Source organism: Hyperolius riggenbachi, chromosome 11 (assembly GCF_040937935.1).
Source record: "Hyperolius riggenbachi isolate aHypRig1 chromosome 11, aHypRig1.pri, whole genome shotgun sequence".
NCBI classification, from domain to species: Eukaryota; Metazoa; Chordata; class Amphibia; order Anura; family Hyperoliidae; genus Hyperolius; species Hyperolius riggenbachi.
In genome coordinates, this window is record NC_090656.1 from 222,100,087 (window position 1) to 222,118,056 (window position 17,970).

A 17,970-nucleotide genomic window follows, 5' to 3' on the forward strand; every position below is an offset into this window, starting at 1 on the left:
TGTGATTTATGGGTGATTGCAGAGCGCTGGGGGGGGCTTAGGGGGGATTGAAATAGCAACAGAGGTTGGGCAGTATAGGCAGACCCAGCCTCTGTATGTGGATTGCATTGTCAGAACCCCACCTCGGGTTCCCTTTAAGTAGATCACCTATGACCATCCAGGTTTTTTTTGCCCTGATCATCATGAAGTGATATTTAGGCTCTTACCGGCATGTGACCCCACCATTTCTCCTCACACATAAGCAGGCTCTAGACTTTCAGTGCTCACGTAGATGGCCATGTAGATATATATGTATACAGTATACCTCTGAAGAAGAGACCTTCTGTGGCCATGAAACGCATCAGCCCACGCTTGAACGATACCACCGTTACACATTGACTACTTGTCTTATACGTACACGGCCCATACCACTGCCACTCCTCCCTCTTTGTAGAACGATTTAGCATTTAGCAAAATCTATCCCATCCCTGGTATTATATTTTTTACTTGTTTTGTGAAAGAACAAAAAAACAGCAGAACACTGTCCCTTCTCCAGGGCCATTGTCCCACTTCCTGGTACGTTGCACGTCGCTCTGCCACGGACACAGCCAAGATACCTGGACTTATGTTGATCACTAGGGATGGTCAACGAGGTGCAAATAATAAAATAATAAGTTGATGCAGCAATTATGCAATTTTTTAAGCAAATGTACGCAGCTAGAACATGAACCAATCAAATCCTGCTGAGGTCAAATTCGTTTGGTCCTGCATAAATTTGCATTCAAACTTTGCAAAATCCTGCACCAACTCCAAATTATTTGCATCTCATTGACCATCCCTATTACATTTCAGGAGTCTGGTTGTAAGGCCACATTGCCATGTTCCTGTCTAGCCAGCAGCAAACGTTTCATTTAGCCACACAGAACACAGGTGACCCGGCTCCTTACCCAGCTGTCCTGCAGATATTCAGCATCTTCTCCTTAGTGGGGAAGTCAGATGGAAGTTTAATTAGAAGCATTATGAGATGTCCGTAGCCCCAAGTGAACAAATGTGAGCGAGGTCTGCAGGAAAAGGAAGACATAGAACATGGTCACAGCTCTACAGGGCTGGTTCTAGCTACAATGGACCCGAGGCAAAGGTAATTTGGGGGCCCCCCTAGCAATGCACCCCCCCAGTTTCCAAGTCGACTCCCAGGACCCATCCCACCACACTCCCAGCCACACAAAATCATTAGATGTTCATCACATGTCCCTAAAAGCCTTGATGGCGATCCCACTATTCCCCTCCTCTGTTCCCTTACAAATCCAGACTGTATACACATTGGGGTCTTACCTAATCCAGGCAGGACACAGGAAGTAGCACCGTGCTCTACTCTCTGGACTTCTCCCCACGGCGCCTCTCTTTATTGTTCCCCTGCAGGCATGTAAGGTGTTATCCTAGCTGGAGGGGCGGGGACACACATTGGGGTCTCACCTAATCCAGGCAGGACACATGAGGCAGCACCGTACTCTACACTCCGGACTTCTCCTCGCGGCACCTCTCTTCCTCGTTCCCTACAGGCATGTATGGGGTCACCATAGCTGGAGGGGCCACACATTGGGGTCTCACCTAATCCAGGCAGGACACAGGAGGCAGCACCGTACTCTACACTTCGGACTTCTTCTCACGGCGCCTCTCTTCCTCGTTCCCTACAGGCATGTATGGGGTCACCATGGCTGGAGGGAAGGGGGCACACACCTTGGGGGGCCCTACAGACTGGGGCAATTGCCCCACTTTGCCTCAACAGAAGCACCGGCCCTGCAGCTCTAAAATGCTAAAACAACACAGCGAAACAGGAAAATAATTTAGGGAGCTGTGCCCAGGGCTGTGGAGTTGGTACAAAAATTATCCAACTCCCGATTCCTCAGTTCATGAATCCAAAAACTCCGACTACAGGTGCCAAAAATTTCTCCAAACCTCTACTCCGACTTCTTAGTCTAATACTTACCAAGTTTGTGGAGTTGGTACAAAAATCACCCGACGCCTCAGTTTATGAAACCATTAGTTCTTCCATTAGTCAGAATGGAGCCAGCAGCTGCTGACAGGTGAAATCTGATTGGTTGCTGTATCTCAACACATATCACCCTCATTTTCCACTCAGTTTGATTGGCTAGTCTCAAGATAGCATGTCAAGAGGTCGTACCACTCACCTGGGTTTCCCATCTTTGTCAACTGTGCTTGAGGGGTGTGGTGCATCATGGGAGACTGCCAGTAGCAGCCAATCCAGTTTCAAGGACTCAGGTTGGGCGAGGGATTGAAGCATAGGTAACCTAAAATTACGAAACAGAGGATCCCACTTTGGTTTTATACAACCAGACAGGCAGACATCAGTATCTAAGTTAGTCTAACGCCATCCAAAATAGTTACACTCAACAGGATACTAGACAGTGAGAGGTGAAGAATTCTGTCTCGCATGCAAATTGAATGCAGCTTTAAATTGGGCCTATCAAATGCAGCAGGAAATGCATAGGGGTGGTCAATGAGATGCAAATAATTTCAAGTTGATGCAGGGTTATACAAATGTATGCAAATTTATGCAACTTGAAAATGGACCAATGAAATTGAACCTCAGCAGGGTTTGAGAGGTTCATTTTCAAGCTGCATAACATTTGCATACAAAATTTGCATAATGCTGCATCATCTCAAAATTCTTTGCATCTCATTGACCATCCCTAGAAATTGATTGGTCCATGTCCAAGCTGCATACAATCCTAAATAAATATACATGCATGGCAGCAGATTTTGCATCACACTGACTAAGGTGGCCATACATTAGGCGAGTGACTCCAGATCAACTGCCAGATCCCTCTCTCGATTAAATCTGATCAGAGAGGGATATATTGTCCTAGCGCTGCTGCCCTCCCCCCCCCCCCCCCCCGCCCCAGTGCTCATGGTGAGTGGTGCAGATTAATCTGCAATGACAGCGCCACTCCTTGCCTCCTCCGGTGCCGGCACCTTTTTGAATTGCCACTGGGAGCGTCTGAGCCATAGGACACAACCACATGTAGTGACGTCAGTACATGTACCCAAACAAGCCCTTGCAACTGAGATTTTCCACTAGGCCGATCCATCTTCTCAACCAGTTTTGCCCAGAAATCAATCAAAAGAATGATCAATATCTGCCAGATTCGATCATTATCATGGAAAAAGGCCAGATATCGATGTCAAAATGTCAATGTATGGGCACCTTTATTACGCAGACACTAAACCATTCCCATCAAACCCTGACCTAAGGATAATGTGCGGCACCAACAGGTCTGTTCCAAGATGGAGAGTAAGGGAAAAAAAATGGAAACCGCTGACCAGTCCAATCGGAGAAACACTTCCAGGTCTTCCACCTACCTGTGATTTTCAGGTTTGGTCTTGAGGAGGTTGTCCAGATAGGCCAGGAAGTGCTGTGGGTTACCCCGGCAGAGCTGGGCCACATCTGCGGGTAACACAGACGGGAAGAACCTGGAGAAGGACCTGGCAGCCAACTCACCGAACTTCTCATAAACCCTGCATGGAATCAACAGGACTTTAGGAAACCGCTGTCATTTACATCAACAATTAAAATGTATCCTATATAATAATTAGCAAGTGTCCCTGCGTCCTGTCTGTGTGTCAGTGCTTTTGCGCTACTGTGCATGTCCTACACTGACAGCCGTTGGGACAGGGCGCAGGACAGGGCCAGGTGGCACGCATGCGCGCTGTGATGCTGCGGCGAGGACTGACCTAGAGCCCGTTTTTAAACTGGCTTAGGTCACTAGTAAGCTATATATAGCCAGCAGGTCTGGATGTCTGTCTGGCTTTCAAGGGCAGAAAGAGATGATCTTCATATTCAGAAGTGATGCATCGTGGGAAACCACAGTTGCTCACTTAAAGCTAAATTATCTCAACTACCTTCTGTTCTAAGAAGGCAAAATTATATTTAGCATTATATTAACACTTAAGAGGCCCGATCCAATTCACTATTTCTTCTGCCATTTTACTACAGTGTTTCTCTAATATTTAAAATCTGTTGGCCCGCATACTACATGGAAGTGGTAAGATTGGCCAATTACGATTGGATGAGTGTACACACCTCATACACGAGTCGATTGCCCCACCAGATCGACCAGCAGATAGATCCCTCTGTGATCGAATCTGATCAATGAGAGATCTATTGGCTGCCTACAGTGCAAACAGATTATGAATGGAGTTCACTATGAAACCGATTCACAATCTGTGGAGCTGCCGCCCCCCTGCATACATTACCTGATCCGGTCGGCGCAAGTCCCCCAGTCTCCGCTGTCTCTTCTCCGCTCTGGCCTCCTCCAGGGTCGCAGCTTCACTTTACTTCCTGTCGGGGGAAGTTTAGACAGTAGAGGGCGCTCTACTGTTTAAATTTCCTGTCCAGACAGGAAGAAGTGAAGCCAGCCGGAGCCCAGCGGAAAAGGAGCATCAGTGACAGTGGGGATACGCGTCGGTGGAACAGGTTATGTATTGCCGCTAGCGTCAGTCGTCGGACATTCGAACGCCGCTATCGACGCACTCCCGGGCCCGCCGGTGATCAAGCAATATCTTCCTTGCGGACAGATAGATGGGAACGATCGATTTCGGACAGAAATTGATCGTTGGGTCATCGTTTGCGCAATGATTTCACAGCAGATTCGATCAGTGATCGAATCTGCTGTATATCAGCGAGAAATCGTGTAAGTTACTTGAAGAGATGAGAGCAGCTGGGCACATCCAGTAAAAAACACCTTTATTAGAACAAATTAAGATCAAACGTGAAGTTGTCAACAGCTGTTTCGCACTCAACTATAGAGTGCTTCCTCAGGACAAAAGAGCCCCCCGTAGTCACCCCTTAGTGTACTCACTTGTTTACAGATCGATGAGGGAGGACGCCAAACCCAGCACACCATCAAAACGCCGCTGTGACATCTTCACATGTTTTGTCCCTCTTTCTCAGAATCAGATTTTATTTCGCCAAGTGCAGCAGTTGCCACACTCGGAATTGTTTGTGGTACACATCAGCATAGAGCATAGTACATCAAAGCATGCAATGACGAGCAGACAAAGACATTAAACGAGGTAGTGCAAGAAACATGTGCGGTTCACAAGAATTAAGGTATGTTAAAGCAAAGACTACCTGCGGTACTCCACAGGATAAGTACATATTTATTTAGGCCTGGGTCCCAGATGTGCTATTTAGTTATTCTGTGTGTGAGATTTGAGTTCAGAAGGCTCACTGCTTGGGGGAAAAAGGAGTTCCTGTGCCTGGAGGTTTTGGTGGAAATAGCCCTGTAACGGTATTCTGAGCGCATGCGGTTGAAGAAGCGGCTGCCGGGATGGAGCCGGTCATTCGTGATCCTGTCTGCCCTTGTTCTCAGTCTGGATGCGTGGAGGAGGTCCAGAGGTGGCAGGGGGGAACCAATGATTTTTTCCGCTGTATTTATTACTCTTTGCAGTCTGTACCGGTCGCTAGACGTGGCTCCACCATACCACACGATGATAGAGGAGCACAGGATTGACTCGATGGTGGCAGTGTAGAAGCTAGACAGCAGCTCCTGCGGCATACCAAACTTCCTGAGTTGTCTTAGGAAGAACAGCCGTTGCTGCGCCTTCTTTTGGCATTTAATGGTGTTTACACTCCATCTCAAGTCGTTGGTGATAGTAGTGCCCAGAAACCGAACGCGAGATACTCTGGTGACTTCCGTGCCTTCAATGAGTACCGGGCTGAGTGTGTGTGGGGGGGGGAGGGGGCATTTCCTGAAGTCGATAACCAACTCAACATTCTTACCAGCGTTTAGGACAAGCATGTTGTCCTTGCACCCTTGCACCAGTTGCAGATCCGCTCGATCTAGCTGCGGTAGGTGCGTTCGTCCTCCTCACTGATGAGACCCAGGATGGTGGTGTCGTCCGCAAATGTAATTACCTTAACGCAGTCGGCAGTGGAGGTGCATCTGTTTGTATACAGGGAAAACAGGATCGGAGACAGTACACAGCCTTGGGGGGGGCGCCAGTATTTTTGGTCCTCAATTTGGAGAGGCAGCTGCCAAGTTTACAACCAAGCAGTCCACAGCGCTCAATCCACGAGGAAATATATGTTAGTTCTAGCCTCCAGTGCATGCAGCTCCAAAGTCTTGTGGGAAAAAACAAGCGTATGTCTAAAAAGTAAGCAAAAAGTAGGAGCGCTCTCTGGTGCATTAAACTTTTTAATCACTTCGCAAACGAGATAAAATCTACTTACAAAATAAAAATCACTTTCAGGCATATAACTGAGATCACCAAGGACTCCGACTCCTTTGGCACACCGATCGAGGAACCACCCACCCCCTGCCCAGACACCGCCGGCACACGGAGCATTAACCCTCGCTACTGGCCGCAGTGAGGTTGCAACGTGAGGTGACACTGCTATACGGAGGTTGGAGTCGGAATCCTTGGTGATCTCAGTTATATGCCTGAAAGTGATTTTATTTTGTAAGTAGATTTTATCTTGTTTGCGAAGTGATTAAAAAGTTTAATGCACCAGAGAGAGCTGCCAAGTTTAACCTGTTGCGTCCTGTTTGTGAGGAAGTCCTTGATCCAGTTGCAGAGATTTACGTCAAGCCCTATTTGCGCTAAGTTGTTATACAGGATGTTCGGGCAGATCGTATTTCTCCTGGTAGACTGATGCCGTTACTTGGAATTTGATTTTAATTTGTTCTAGTAAAGGCGTTTTTTACTGGATGTGCCCAGCTGCTCTCATCTCTTCAAGTAACTGGTCTGGTGGAACTATTTTTGGGCTTGGAGCACTCCGGGGAAGCCTGCTGTGGTTGGTCCTGTGCACCTTTTCTTCATAATACTGCTGGACATTGCATCTTGTCTCTTGGGTAGCACGGACATACCTTGGATTGCTACAAAATAGTGCATATCCATCGAATGGCACAGTCTGCTTTAAAGGAAGGCCGCCGGGATGTGGAAATTTTCCCCAAGGAGGATGATAATTTAGCCCCTTGTTCCCAGGAAATAAGAGGCCTGGAGAATAGTTTATACAACATTATGGAAAGAGAGGTTCGAAAGTATTGGACTATTGTAACTTTGAAAAAGTACAAACATGTGAAGAGAGCTCCGAGAGGAGTTAGATTTTATAAGCAACTGATACAAGCAAAAACACGTCCTTCTGCTAAAGAAAAATGTGACAATTTATTTAAGAATGTATTAGCATTCCTTGATGTTGTAATAGAAGAGAACGAAATTGACTATGCTGAAATCACTGATGAAATTGCTAAAGTGAAAGCTATCATCTCTGCTGTCTCCAGTGAGGAACATTTACAGGAAATGGTGGACTGTATTGAGCTAAAATTGGTTCCTATCCAAGAACGAGTGAAAAAAGAAAAAAATGAGAAATTTATTAGGGATCGCTTGGATTATGAGCAAGAAAAGGTTTTTGCATGGAGAAGTCGTTATGGAAATGGTGGTGAAGGTAACAAAAAGAGGAACAAGAGACGTAGACGTAATTCCAAAAATCATGGATCTTCAGATCCCGACACCTCAGTAGGCTCCGCAGGTGGGGCTTTGGCCTCAGGTAGAGAAACTCATAGCTCTTCTGATGATGAACTCCCTTTGGGAGAAGGAAAACAAGGAGGGGCAAGAAGAAGTACAAAAGGTATCCTCAAGCAGATCAGTTGGAACAAGGCTCAACTCAGGAGGTCCGAACGCAATCAGAAGAAATAAAAATTTATAATTTGTCTGGTGTCAATCTGGATCCAGCCTGTCTCTCTCTGTTGGCAAAAGGCATGACATTCTGTCCTTCTACGTCCTTTGAGATTATAAAATTTGAGCAAGAATTGTTCCTCAATGCAAGAAAGCTGACCCTTCATCGTTTCTTTCAAAGTAAAAAAAAAAACAGAGACCCAAAAGGCTCCCAATTTCATCACTGTGCCTCCTCTATTGGGAAATTCCTGGAATTATTGGGACACTGAGGCCCTGCAGAATTTGTGTGAACTAACTGATGAGGTGGAGCCCAATCGGGTTGATATTAATCGACCGGTGCCGTTTCATATAGGCACGCGTTCTGTGTTTAATCCACCCTCCATCCCAGGTGGTTCAGTGGAACTTTTTGTAAAGAGTGTGATGGAAGATTGCAGGGCATTGATTTACCCGACTGCTCCTAAGAATCTTTACGATTTGGAGACACAAGCCTTAAAATGATTAAAAGATAATAAAGATCTAACCATACGGGAAGCTGATAAGGGAGGGGGGGGGGGTGGCCATGGATACTAAGGACTATCAGGCTGAGTGCCTTAGACAATTAAATGATAGATCCACCTATACGAAATTGCCTTGTGACCCTACCCCCAATTACACTTTGGAACTTAAGAACCTCCTGTCAAAAGCAGTAATGAATGGGACCTTGGATAGGACTTTGGCCAATAAATTGGTACCACAACATCCTAGAAGTCCAGTGTGGTATGCCATCCCAAAAATTCACAAATCTACAGATAAACCGCCTGGGAGGCCAATCGTTTCTGCAATTGGCTCCCTGACGGAGTCCCTTTCCCAATTTTTGGACTTTAAATTAAGACCCCTCTTGAGATCGTTACCATAATATGTGGGGAATACTGTAGAGGTGTTGAACATTTTGAATTCTTTTGAATGGCACTCTTCATATCATTTAGCCACGATAGATGTTGTTGCATTGTATAGTAGGATCTGCCATGCAGATGGTCTTCAGGCCATATCACATTTTTCTTCCAGCTTTACAATATTCAGATGAAAAACAGTGGTTCCTTCTGGTGGATCTGGAGTTTGTCCTCACCAGGAATGCGTTCCTGTTTGACCGCCAGTGGTACCGTCAGGAGGTCGGCACAGCAATGGGGAGCCCGGTGGCCCCCACCTATGCCGGCCTCTTCATGGGCCACTGGGAGGTCAACCACATCTTTTCGATGGGGAACGCGTACCTGAGGAGGATCAAACTCTGGATCCGTTTCCTAGACGACATTCTACTCATATGGGATGGAGATGCTGGATCCTTTGAGGAATTTATGACGAGTATAAATGACAACGATGTTAATATGGCCTTTATTCATACCTAGGGTGAGGAATCCATTGAATTTTTAGATTTGAATATTGATGTCAGTAGGGGAGCATTGATCACTAAGACATACAGAAAGCCCACAGCGGTTAATTCAATTCTACATTCCTCCAGCTACCATCCCCCTTCCACTATCTGGTCTCTCCCTTTTGGCCAGTTCCTCCGACTTAGGAGGAACGCGAACACAATGGAAGACTTCCTGGAACAGGCGGAACAGCTGAGGGATAGACTCCAAGCCAGGGGTTACAAAGAGGAAATTATCTTTGAGGCCTTTCAAAAAGCTGCCAACAAGGATAAACAGTCATTGTTGATTCCCAAAATAAAAAGACAACAGAATAGATTCTTTATGCACTTTACCGATTCCCCCCTATTTGAGAAGATCAAGAAATCGATTAATAATAACTGGTGGATATTACAGGAGGACAAACTCCTTGAAGACCCCTTGTATATATTATAAAAAGGTTCCCAACCTTAAGGATCAGTTGTCCCATAGTGAATTTGTGAGCAGCAATACCTCTAATTGGCTGGGTGGAAGTAGACCTCCCGGTAATTACAGATGTAACTCCTGTTCCTGTTGAAATTTCCTAATCACTGGTAGACAATTTAGCAGATTTGGAAAAACAGTGAAATTTCGGCAGTTTATAAATTGTAAGACTAAGGGAATTATATATGCCCTGATCTGCCCCTGTGAATTTAAGTCAGGAGTGTGGAGGTAGATCTGTGCGTCATCTGCATACAGATGATAGATAAAACCCATGGAGGAGATATCCTCAATTGGCAAGGTTCTCTGTTGAGTGTATACGCCACTCGAGATCTGTAGGGGGCGGTTTCTAGTTTGGGCGGTCTTGGCCATTCACAAGGGCCGGAGCTTGGTATGCTCTGGACCCTCAGCTCTGATTGGTCTTCTGCTGCGGGTGACCACTTCCGGGGATGCCGCTTCCGCCTCCTGGAACGCAGTTTCTGTCCGGGAAGTGCTGGTGCGGCGTTTTGATGGTGTGCTGGGTTTGGCGTCCTCCCTCATCGATCTGTAAACAAGTGAGTACACTAAGGGGTGACTACGGGGGGCTCTTTTGTCCTGAGGAAGCACTCTATAGTTGAGTGCGAAACAGCTGTTGACATCTTCACATGTTTTGTCCCTCTTTCTCCTGGTAGACTGATGCCGTTACTTGGAATTTGATTTTAATTTGTTCTAATAAAGGCATTTTTTACTGGATGTGCCCAGCTGCTCTCATCTCTTCAAGTAACTGGTCTGGTGGAACTATTTTTGGGCTTAGAGCACTCCAGGGAAGCCTGCTGTGGTTGGTCCTGTGCACCTTTTCTTCATAATACTGCTAGAAATCGTGTAAGTGTATGGGCCCCTTTAGATTTACTAGGTGAATGTAACACTTTTTGAAAAAAATCTCTCGGGCCTCCCACGTTTTGATGCATATGATGTAAGCAATATTTAAATGTTTTGGGCATTGCATATGTGTAGTTTTTACAGTAAGTATTTATAAAGTACCTGGCTGACTGGCTTCTGTAACTAGGTTTCGTATATTTAGACAATTCTGTAATTTTACTGGAGAGAAATCTATGGAGACTCCTCTCCCTATTCCATCATCACTCGCTTGAGGTAGTCACGGGGCAGGGATGCTGGGAGGGGCCAGCAGTCAGCCTTTCCCTGTTAGCAGAGATCACCTGACCTCCTCTGAGCTCAGCTCTCTGCTGGTTAGATATTCTTTGCAGCCAGCACTTACAGCTGAGTAGATTCTGTGAGACTTTGCTGAACTGCAGTGCTGGCAACAAGGTGTTAATCTCTAAGCAGCAGAGGGAGGAGGTGGGCAGGATGAACATGCTTAGCAGAGAGAAGTAGTCTCTAGCTGAGAAATGCCCACTGTCTGGATGGTCATATGACTTCCCAAATAGTAACAGCAAAGTTCTTCTAATCAATGTGTGTGTGTGCGTGTGTAGGTGTGTGTGTGTAGGTGTATAAGTGTAGGTGTGTGTGTAGTTGTGTGTACGTGTGTGTGTAGGTGTGTGTGTGTGTGTGTGTGTGTAGGTGTGTGTGTGTGTGTGTAGGTGTGTGTGTGTGTGTAGGTGTGTGTGTGTGTGTAGGTGTGTGTGTGTGTGTGTGTGTAGGTGTGTAGGTGTAGGTGTGTAGGTGTAGGTGTGTGGGTGTAGGTGTAGGTGTGTAGGTGTGTGTGTAGTTGTGTGTACGTGTGTGTGGGTGTAGGTGTGTAGGTGTGTAGGTGTGTGTAGGTGTAGGTGTAGGTGTGTAGGTGTAGGTGTAGGTGTGTAGGTGTGTGTGTAGTTGTGTGTACGTGTGTGTGGGTGTAGGTGTGTAGGTGTGTAGGTGTGTGTAGGTGTAGGTGTAGGTGTGTAGGTGTAGGTGTGTAGGTGTGTGTGTAGTTGTGTGTACGTGTGTGTGTGTACGTGTATGTGTGTGTACGTGTATGTGTGTATGTGTGTGTAGGTGTGTGTGTGTAGGTGTAGGTGTGTAGGTGTAGGTGTGTGTGTGTAGGTGTGTGTAGGTGTAGGTGTGTGTGTGTAGGTGTGTGTGTGTAGGTGTAGGTGTGTAGGTGTAGGTGTGTAGGTGTAGGTGTGTAGGTGTGTAGGTGTAGGTGTGTAGGTGTAGGTGTAGGTGTGTAGGTGTAGGTGTGTGCGTGCGTGTATGGAGGTGTGTAGGTGTGTGTGTGTGTGTGTGTGTGTGTGTGTGTGTAGGTGTGTGTGTGTGTGTGTGTGTAGGTGTGTAGGTGTAGGTGTAGGTGTGTAGGTGTAGGTGTGTGGGTGTAGGTGTAGGTGTGTAGGTGTGTGTGTAGTTGTGTGTACGTGTGTGTGGGTGTAGGTGTGTAGGTGTGTGTAGGTGTAGGTGTAGGTGTGTAGGTGTAGGTGTAGGTGTGTAGGTGTGTGTGTAGTTGTGTGTACGTGTGTGTGGGTGTAGGTGTGTAGGTGTGTAGGTGTGTGTAGGTGTAGGTGTAGGTGTGTAGGTGTAGGTGTAGGTGTGTAGGTGTGTGTGTAGTTGTGTGTACGTGTGTGTGTGTACGTGTATGTGTGTGTACGTGTATGTGTGTATGTGTGTGTAGGTGTGTGTGTGTAGGTGTAGGTGTGTAGGTGTGTAGGTGTAGGTGTGTAGGTGTAGGTGTGTGCGTGCGTGCGTGTATGGAGGTGTGTGTGTGTGTGTGTGTGTGTGTGTGTGTGTGTGTGTGTGTGTGTGTGTGTGTGTGTGTGTGTGTAGGGGCGCAAAAACAGGACTTTAAACTAACTCCAGACCTAGACATAGGTCAGTAATTCTTTCCATGTAGAGATATTGAAATCCAATAATCTACTCAAACATTCTGCAAAAATAAAAGATACCTGTATTTAAATAAAACCTGAAATGAGAAGTACATGGAGGCATGTAATGTTAAACCATTGCAGTTGCCTGGCTGTCATGCTGATCCATTGCCTCTAATGATTTTAGTCATAAACCCTGAACAAGCATACAGCAGATCAGAGGTTTCTGGCAAAAATCTGACTGAATTAGCCACATGCTTGTTTCAGGTGTGTGATTCAGGCACTACTGCAGCCAAATTGATCAGTCAGCAGGATTGCCAGGCAACTGGTATTGTTTAGAAGGAAATAAATATGGCAGCCTCCATATACCTCTCGCTTCAGGTTCCCTAAAAGCTACAATTCTCAATTAAATGTTTTCTGCTTGGAATTTGAGAACAGCTGTAGGCATAGTGTACAGTATAATAAAGTTGTTGTAAAAAAAAGAAAAAGAAATTTTTTTAAAGGCTATGAAAATTAGTTATACCACATCGGGGCATACAAGGCGATACCTGGAGACGTAGGCGAGCAGCAGTGGGCTGTCCCATGGCTCCATATCGGTCAGTTTTTGTACAGCGTCCACCAGATCTCCTCGTTCTATTGCCGAAGCCACAGGACCCGGACCGGCCAGATCTGTGAGACAAGACCAGCTACAATCAGATTAAAGGATACCCGAAGTGACGTGTGACATGCTGATAGACATGTGAATGTACTGTGCCTAGCACACAAATAACTATGCCGTGTTCCTTTTTTTCTTTCTCTGCCTGAAAGAGTTAAATATCAGGTATGTAAGTGCCTGACTCAGTCCTGACTCAGACAGGAAGTGACTACAGTGTGAAACTCACTGATAAGAAATTCAACAATAAAACGCTTCCCTATCAGAAAATGGCTTCTGAGAGCAGGAAAGAAATAAAAAGGGTCAATAGTTCATAGATTTTAGCTCTGGCATACTTCAATGAATGGGTCATTGAGCAAAAACAATAAAACTGTTAAAACTTAAAAAATAGATATAAACATAAAATAAAACTGTGGAATATCTTAAAAAGTCATTTTTAGGAGAAGGAAGATAGATGCAACAGTTTATTTCATTCGTTTATTTTCGCTTTGGGTGTCCTTTAAAGAACATATTTAAAGGGACACTTAAAGAGAACCCGAGGTGGCATTGTATTACGTTAGTGGGGCACAGAGGCTGGTTGGTCACACTAACACCAGCCTCTGTTGCCCCATCGTGTGTCTCAAAGACCCCCCTGCTCGCCGCTATACCCCCACAGTGCTGGCGACACGCAGCGTGTCGCCAGCACAATGTTTACTCTAGCGCTGTCTGTCAGCGCCGCTCCGCCGCCTCCTCCGCATCGCCGCTACCCGCCCTCATCCCTTCCCTCCCGCTGATTGGAGGGAAGGGACGAGGGCGGGTAGCGGCGATGCGGAGGAGGCGGGGGAGCGGCGCTGACAGACAGCGCTAGAGTAAACATTGTGCTGGCGACACGCTGCGTGTCGCCAGCACTGCGGGGGTATAGCGGCGAGCAGGGGGGTCTTTGAGACACACGATGGGGCAACAGAGGCTGGTGTTAGTGTGACCAACCAGCCTCTGTGCCCCACTAACGTAATACAATGCCACCTCGGGTTCTCTTTAAGTCAAACAAAAAAAAAAAAATTAGTTTTACTCACCTGGGGCTTCCAATAGCCCCCTGCAGCTGTCCGGTGCCCTCGCCGTCTCCTTCCGATCCTCCTGGCTCCGCCGGCAGCCACTTCTCCGGCTCCCAAGGACTTCCGAAGTCCCCTCGGCGTGGGATGAGAACGGAGGAGCCAGCGCAGCACCGAGGGCACCGGGAGAGGAGAGGGAAGGCTCATTAGGACCCAGAGCTTTCCCTCTCCTTAGGTGAGTATCTGCCTTTTTTTTTTTTTAAAACAGGGGTTACATTAGCTTTAAAGCAAACCTGAAGTGAAAATAAACGTATGAAATAATGAACTGTATGTGTAGCACAGCTAAGAAATACAACACTAGTAGCACAGAAAACAGTCTGATATGGTTTCCAGTACAGGATTGTTAAGAAACTTCAGTTATCTTTGCAAAAGAGCTTCTTTGAGCAATTTGATCCACTGGGTGGAATACAGTCCTGTTTACTGAACCTCTTAAACAGCCAAGAAACAGCGAGAGACAGCTTGAGATAAGGTTTTACTGCAGGAAGGTTCAAAGGGTCATTATTTCTGCTTTGTTTTATAGCTGAAAAGACACGGTGTGGTTTTAAAATGGCAACTGTGACCGAATGATGCAATGTTCTAAAAAAAAAAAAATAAAAAAGAAAGCTATATAACTGATAATAAAAATATGAGAGTCTTTTCTTTGCTACTAATGTTCTATTCATTATTCCTACAAACACATACACAACATTTATTTAAAAGGTTTTTTTCACTTCAGGTTTGCTTTAAGGGAAACAAATGTCAACATTTATTCATTCAAAATTAAACTTTTAAAATAATTTTCGCATTTTAGAATGGAAGTCCAAACAGATTTGCGCCACCAGACAGCGATTTTCCACTTGTATTCCACGGCAAGAGGAGGCCTCTATCACACCCTTATAGTGGGACACTGATTGTCTTCTCACCCTTAGGAAAATGGGTCAATATACACTTTTGGGGCAGTTTTTAGGGTTTCCTGTCACCACTGGAATATTCTCTTTTCTCTATATAGGGTTCAAACAACAGCCAATCCTTATTGGACTGCAGTACACCTCAAGAAAACTACTATCTCCAAACAGTGTGAAATTCCATTTAATTCCAATTTAATTCCATTTAATTAAAATATTAAAAAGCAATTCCATAATTAAATGAAAAGTTTTTTTTTTTTTTTAAGAGCACAACCTCATTGTCTGTAATCTTAACTAATGTCCAGCGCTGTGTAATATGTTGGCGCTTTATAAATACAATAAATAATAAATACATTTGTTGGCTGCTGGCTGGCACTCGTAGACTTGCGTATGACCTCAGAGTGCTCTCAGGGTATGAAATGGTAGAGAAAAGCATCTCTATCCAGGACAGATCTCACCTTATGTAGTGTGGCTGTGCTTAGAGACCAGCCAGTAGACGCTTGTGTCCCTCTTAAAGAGGAACTCCAGTGAAAATAATGTAGTAAAAAAAGTGCTTAATTTTTTACCATAATTATGTATAAATGATTTAGTCAGTGTTTGCTCATTGTAAAATCTTTCCTCTCCCAGATTCACATTCTGACATGTATTACATGGTGACATTGTTACTGTGGGCAGGTTATGTAGCTGCTCCTAGCTGTTCTGGCTTTACAGACAGCTGTAAACAGCTAATTCCTGTCTGTGAACATTGTTACATTGTGGCAGTTTGCACAGAGTACCGCGATACTCAGAGCTTCTTGTGGGAGGGGTTTCAGCACAAAATCAGTCACACAGCGCCCCCTGATGGTCTGTTTGAGAAAATCATTATATTTCTCATGTAAAAGGGGGTATCAGCTACTGATTGGGATAAAGTTCAATTCTAGGTTGGAGTTTCTCTTTAATCCCCTTGGCGTTATGATTCTTACTGGATTATAGGGTCTAAAAACGGTGCAATTGTTTTGCACCCTTTCAGACCCTCAAACCTGGAAAAAAAAAATCATGCTGCCAGGGAGATCTGCAGCAGTTCTGCAATCACTCACCTCCCTTGCTGCAGTTATGCCTCCATCCTCCGGTTGGCGCTGCAACTCTAAAGTGAAATTGCTGGCTGTCGTCATGATGACAGCCGGCGAACTCACCAACTGGAAGCAGACCCTCGGAGGAGAGGAAGAAGAATGGCGGCCGACGTCAGGATCCCCCCAGAGGTAGGTAAAACCGCCCGCTGTACGCTATACTCTGCACACAGCCTCCGGCAGCTACCGCGAGCAGAGGTCGGGATTACCGCTCTTAGCTGCGGTTTTCTGCCCCGACCCTAGCTCGGGTTTACCGCCAAGGAGGTTAACGGCGGGGACCAGGCTCACGATCAGGAATGGAGTGCTGAGGCTTCCCAGGTGGTATCTCCAGGACAGGCGGTGATTTCTGAAGTTGTAGCAGCCATATGTTCTCCTCAGAGCCCACACACTGTCACACTACAGAAGTAAGCATAGGCACGAGGGAGGTGGATGCTGCTTTGCTGAAGAGCCACATCACAGCTAACTAGCTGTGCGATCAAGCAACCAAGCCGGCAAACAGCACGGGCAAGCAGGGAAGGTAAAGATCAAGTTATTTTATTCCAGACAACGAGTTTCTCGGAAGTCTCTGCTCCATTTCATCAGGCCACCTACCTTGTGCCTATGCTCCCTTCTGTAGCGGGAGAGTGTGTGGGCACTTCTGGAGATACCACCTGGGTAGCCTCAGCACTCTGGATCCACTAAAATGCAAAAAACACAATAAAAGAGCAACCATTCCTGGTCGTGAGCCTGGTCCCCGGCCGTTAAGAGGGACACAAACATCTACTTGCTGATCTCTAAGCGCAGCCACACTACATGTGTCCTTAGGGTCACAACCTAGGGAGAGTGGTCCTGATGCGCAGATCTTGTTGGGCTCTGAGAACAAACCCCCAGTGCACCAATTCACAGGAGAGTCCGACCCAAACCAAGTAAAAAGGGGGACTTACCAGCCCATAACATAAATCATAAGGTAATATAAACAACGAGTAAGCAGGTCCATAAGCCTCCAGATGGAGAACAGCTCAGATGGAAACAAATGAACAAACAGAGTAGCTCAGTGTAGGCTGCTGTAATGTGCAATTTTCCACAAACAAGTAAAAAATGTAATTAAATCACACTTACCTGACTATTTTGCACAGGGGATCCCGTGATACCAGTGTGCGAAACCGGTCGGGTAGGAGATGGGTGGCTCCTCTACCTATGTAATGTAATCTAGATACAGCATGGAGTGCGATTTTATTCCGGGAAACCCAAATGAATTGGCCCAGTATGTGAGTCCAATTTTATGACATTTTAAACTTGTTTTTGCAGAGAATTGCGAAAAACTATTCTCAGAGACTTATTCACCTTGCGCTGAATTTGTAGCTTACAATTTATTTTGGACTTTGGGATTTGTCTATATTAAAGCAGTGGTTACTATTCCAATCTGTTGGTTGGTGCCTATTCCTTTCTTTTAGCTTTCCTATAATGTATTTTTTGTGTCCTTAACCATTTCAGCCTGCGGGTATTTTTCACATTCTACATCTATGCAATTTTCACCTCCCATTCATTCGCTAATAACTTTATTACTAATTATCACAATAAATTGATCTATATCTTGTTTTTTTCCGCCACCAATTAGGCTTTCTGTGGGTGGTATATTTTGCTAAGAATTTTTTTTTTCCCCAATAAGTTTTTATTGTTTTTTTTTTAAATTTGACATAGAAACAGATTATCAAAGTTAAATGTATTATTCCAAGTACTGTTTGACATTAACAGACATTGCTTCTAGAAAGTATTATAGTCTAGACTCTAGATAATATCAATGAATTAGAAATCAGACATAGCAAGTATCTTCATTAACAGTGTAAAGGTGCATACACACATCAGACTATAGTCTTTGGAAAATGAAAGATCACAGACCAATCTTACCACCCTACATGTAGTATGAGAGCCATACTCTACACAGTCTATT

General features: G+C 45.4%; 1 protein-coding gene across 2 annotated transcripts in view; it reads right to left on the minus strand.

The window, feature by feature from the left end:
* The window catches only part of HPS5 (HPS5 biogenesis of lysosomal organelles complex 2 subunit 2), a 107,378-nt gene that overhangs the window by 15,659 nt on the left and 73,749 nt on the right, over nucleotides 1–17,970 (minus strand). For both annotated transcript variants that reach the window (XM_068261447.1, XM_068261448.1), the window contains 4 exons: nucleotides 12,859–12,979; nucleotides 3,361–3,516; nucleotides 2,169–2,288; nucleotides 927–1,040 (listed from right to left, as the gene is read on the minus strand). In XM_068261447.1, the coding sequence (XP_068117548.1) occupies nucleotides 927–1,040; nucleotides 2,169–2,288; nucleotides 3,361–3,516; nucleotides 12,859–12,979 (511 nt within the window). The remainder of the gene's footprint in view (nucleotides 1–926; nucleotides 1,041–2,168; nucleotides 2,289–3,360; nucleotides 3,517–12,858; nucleotides 12,980–17,970) is intronic.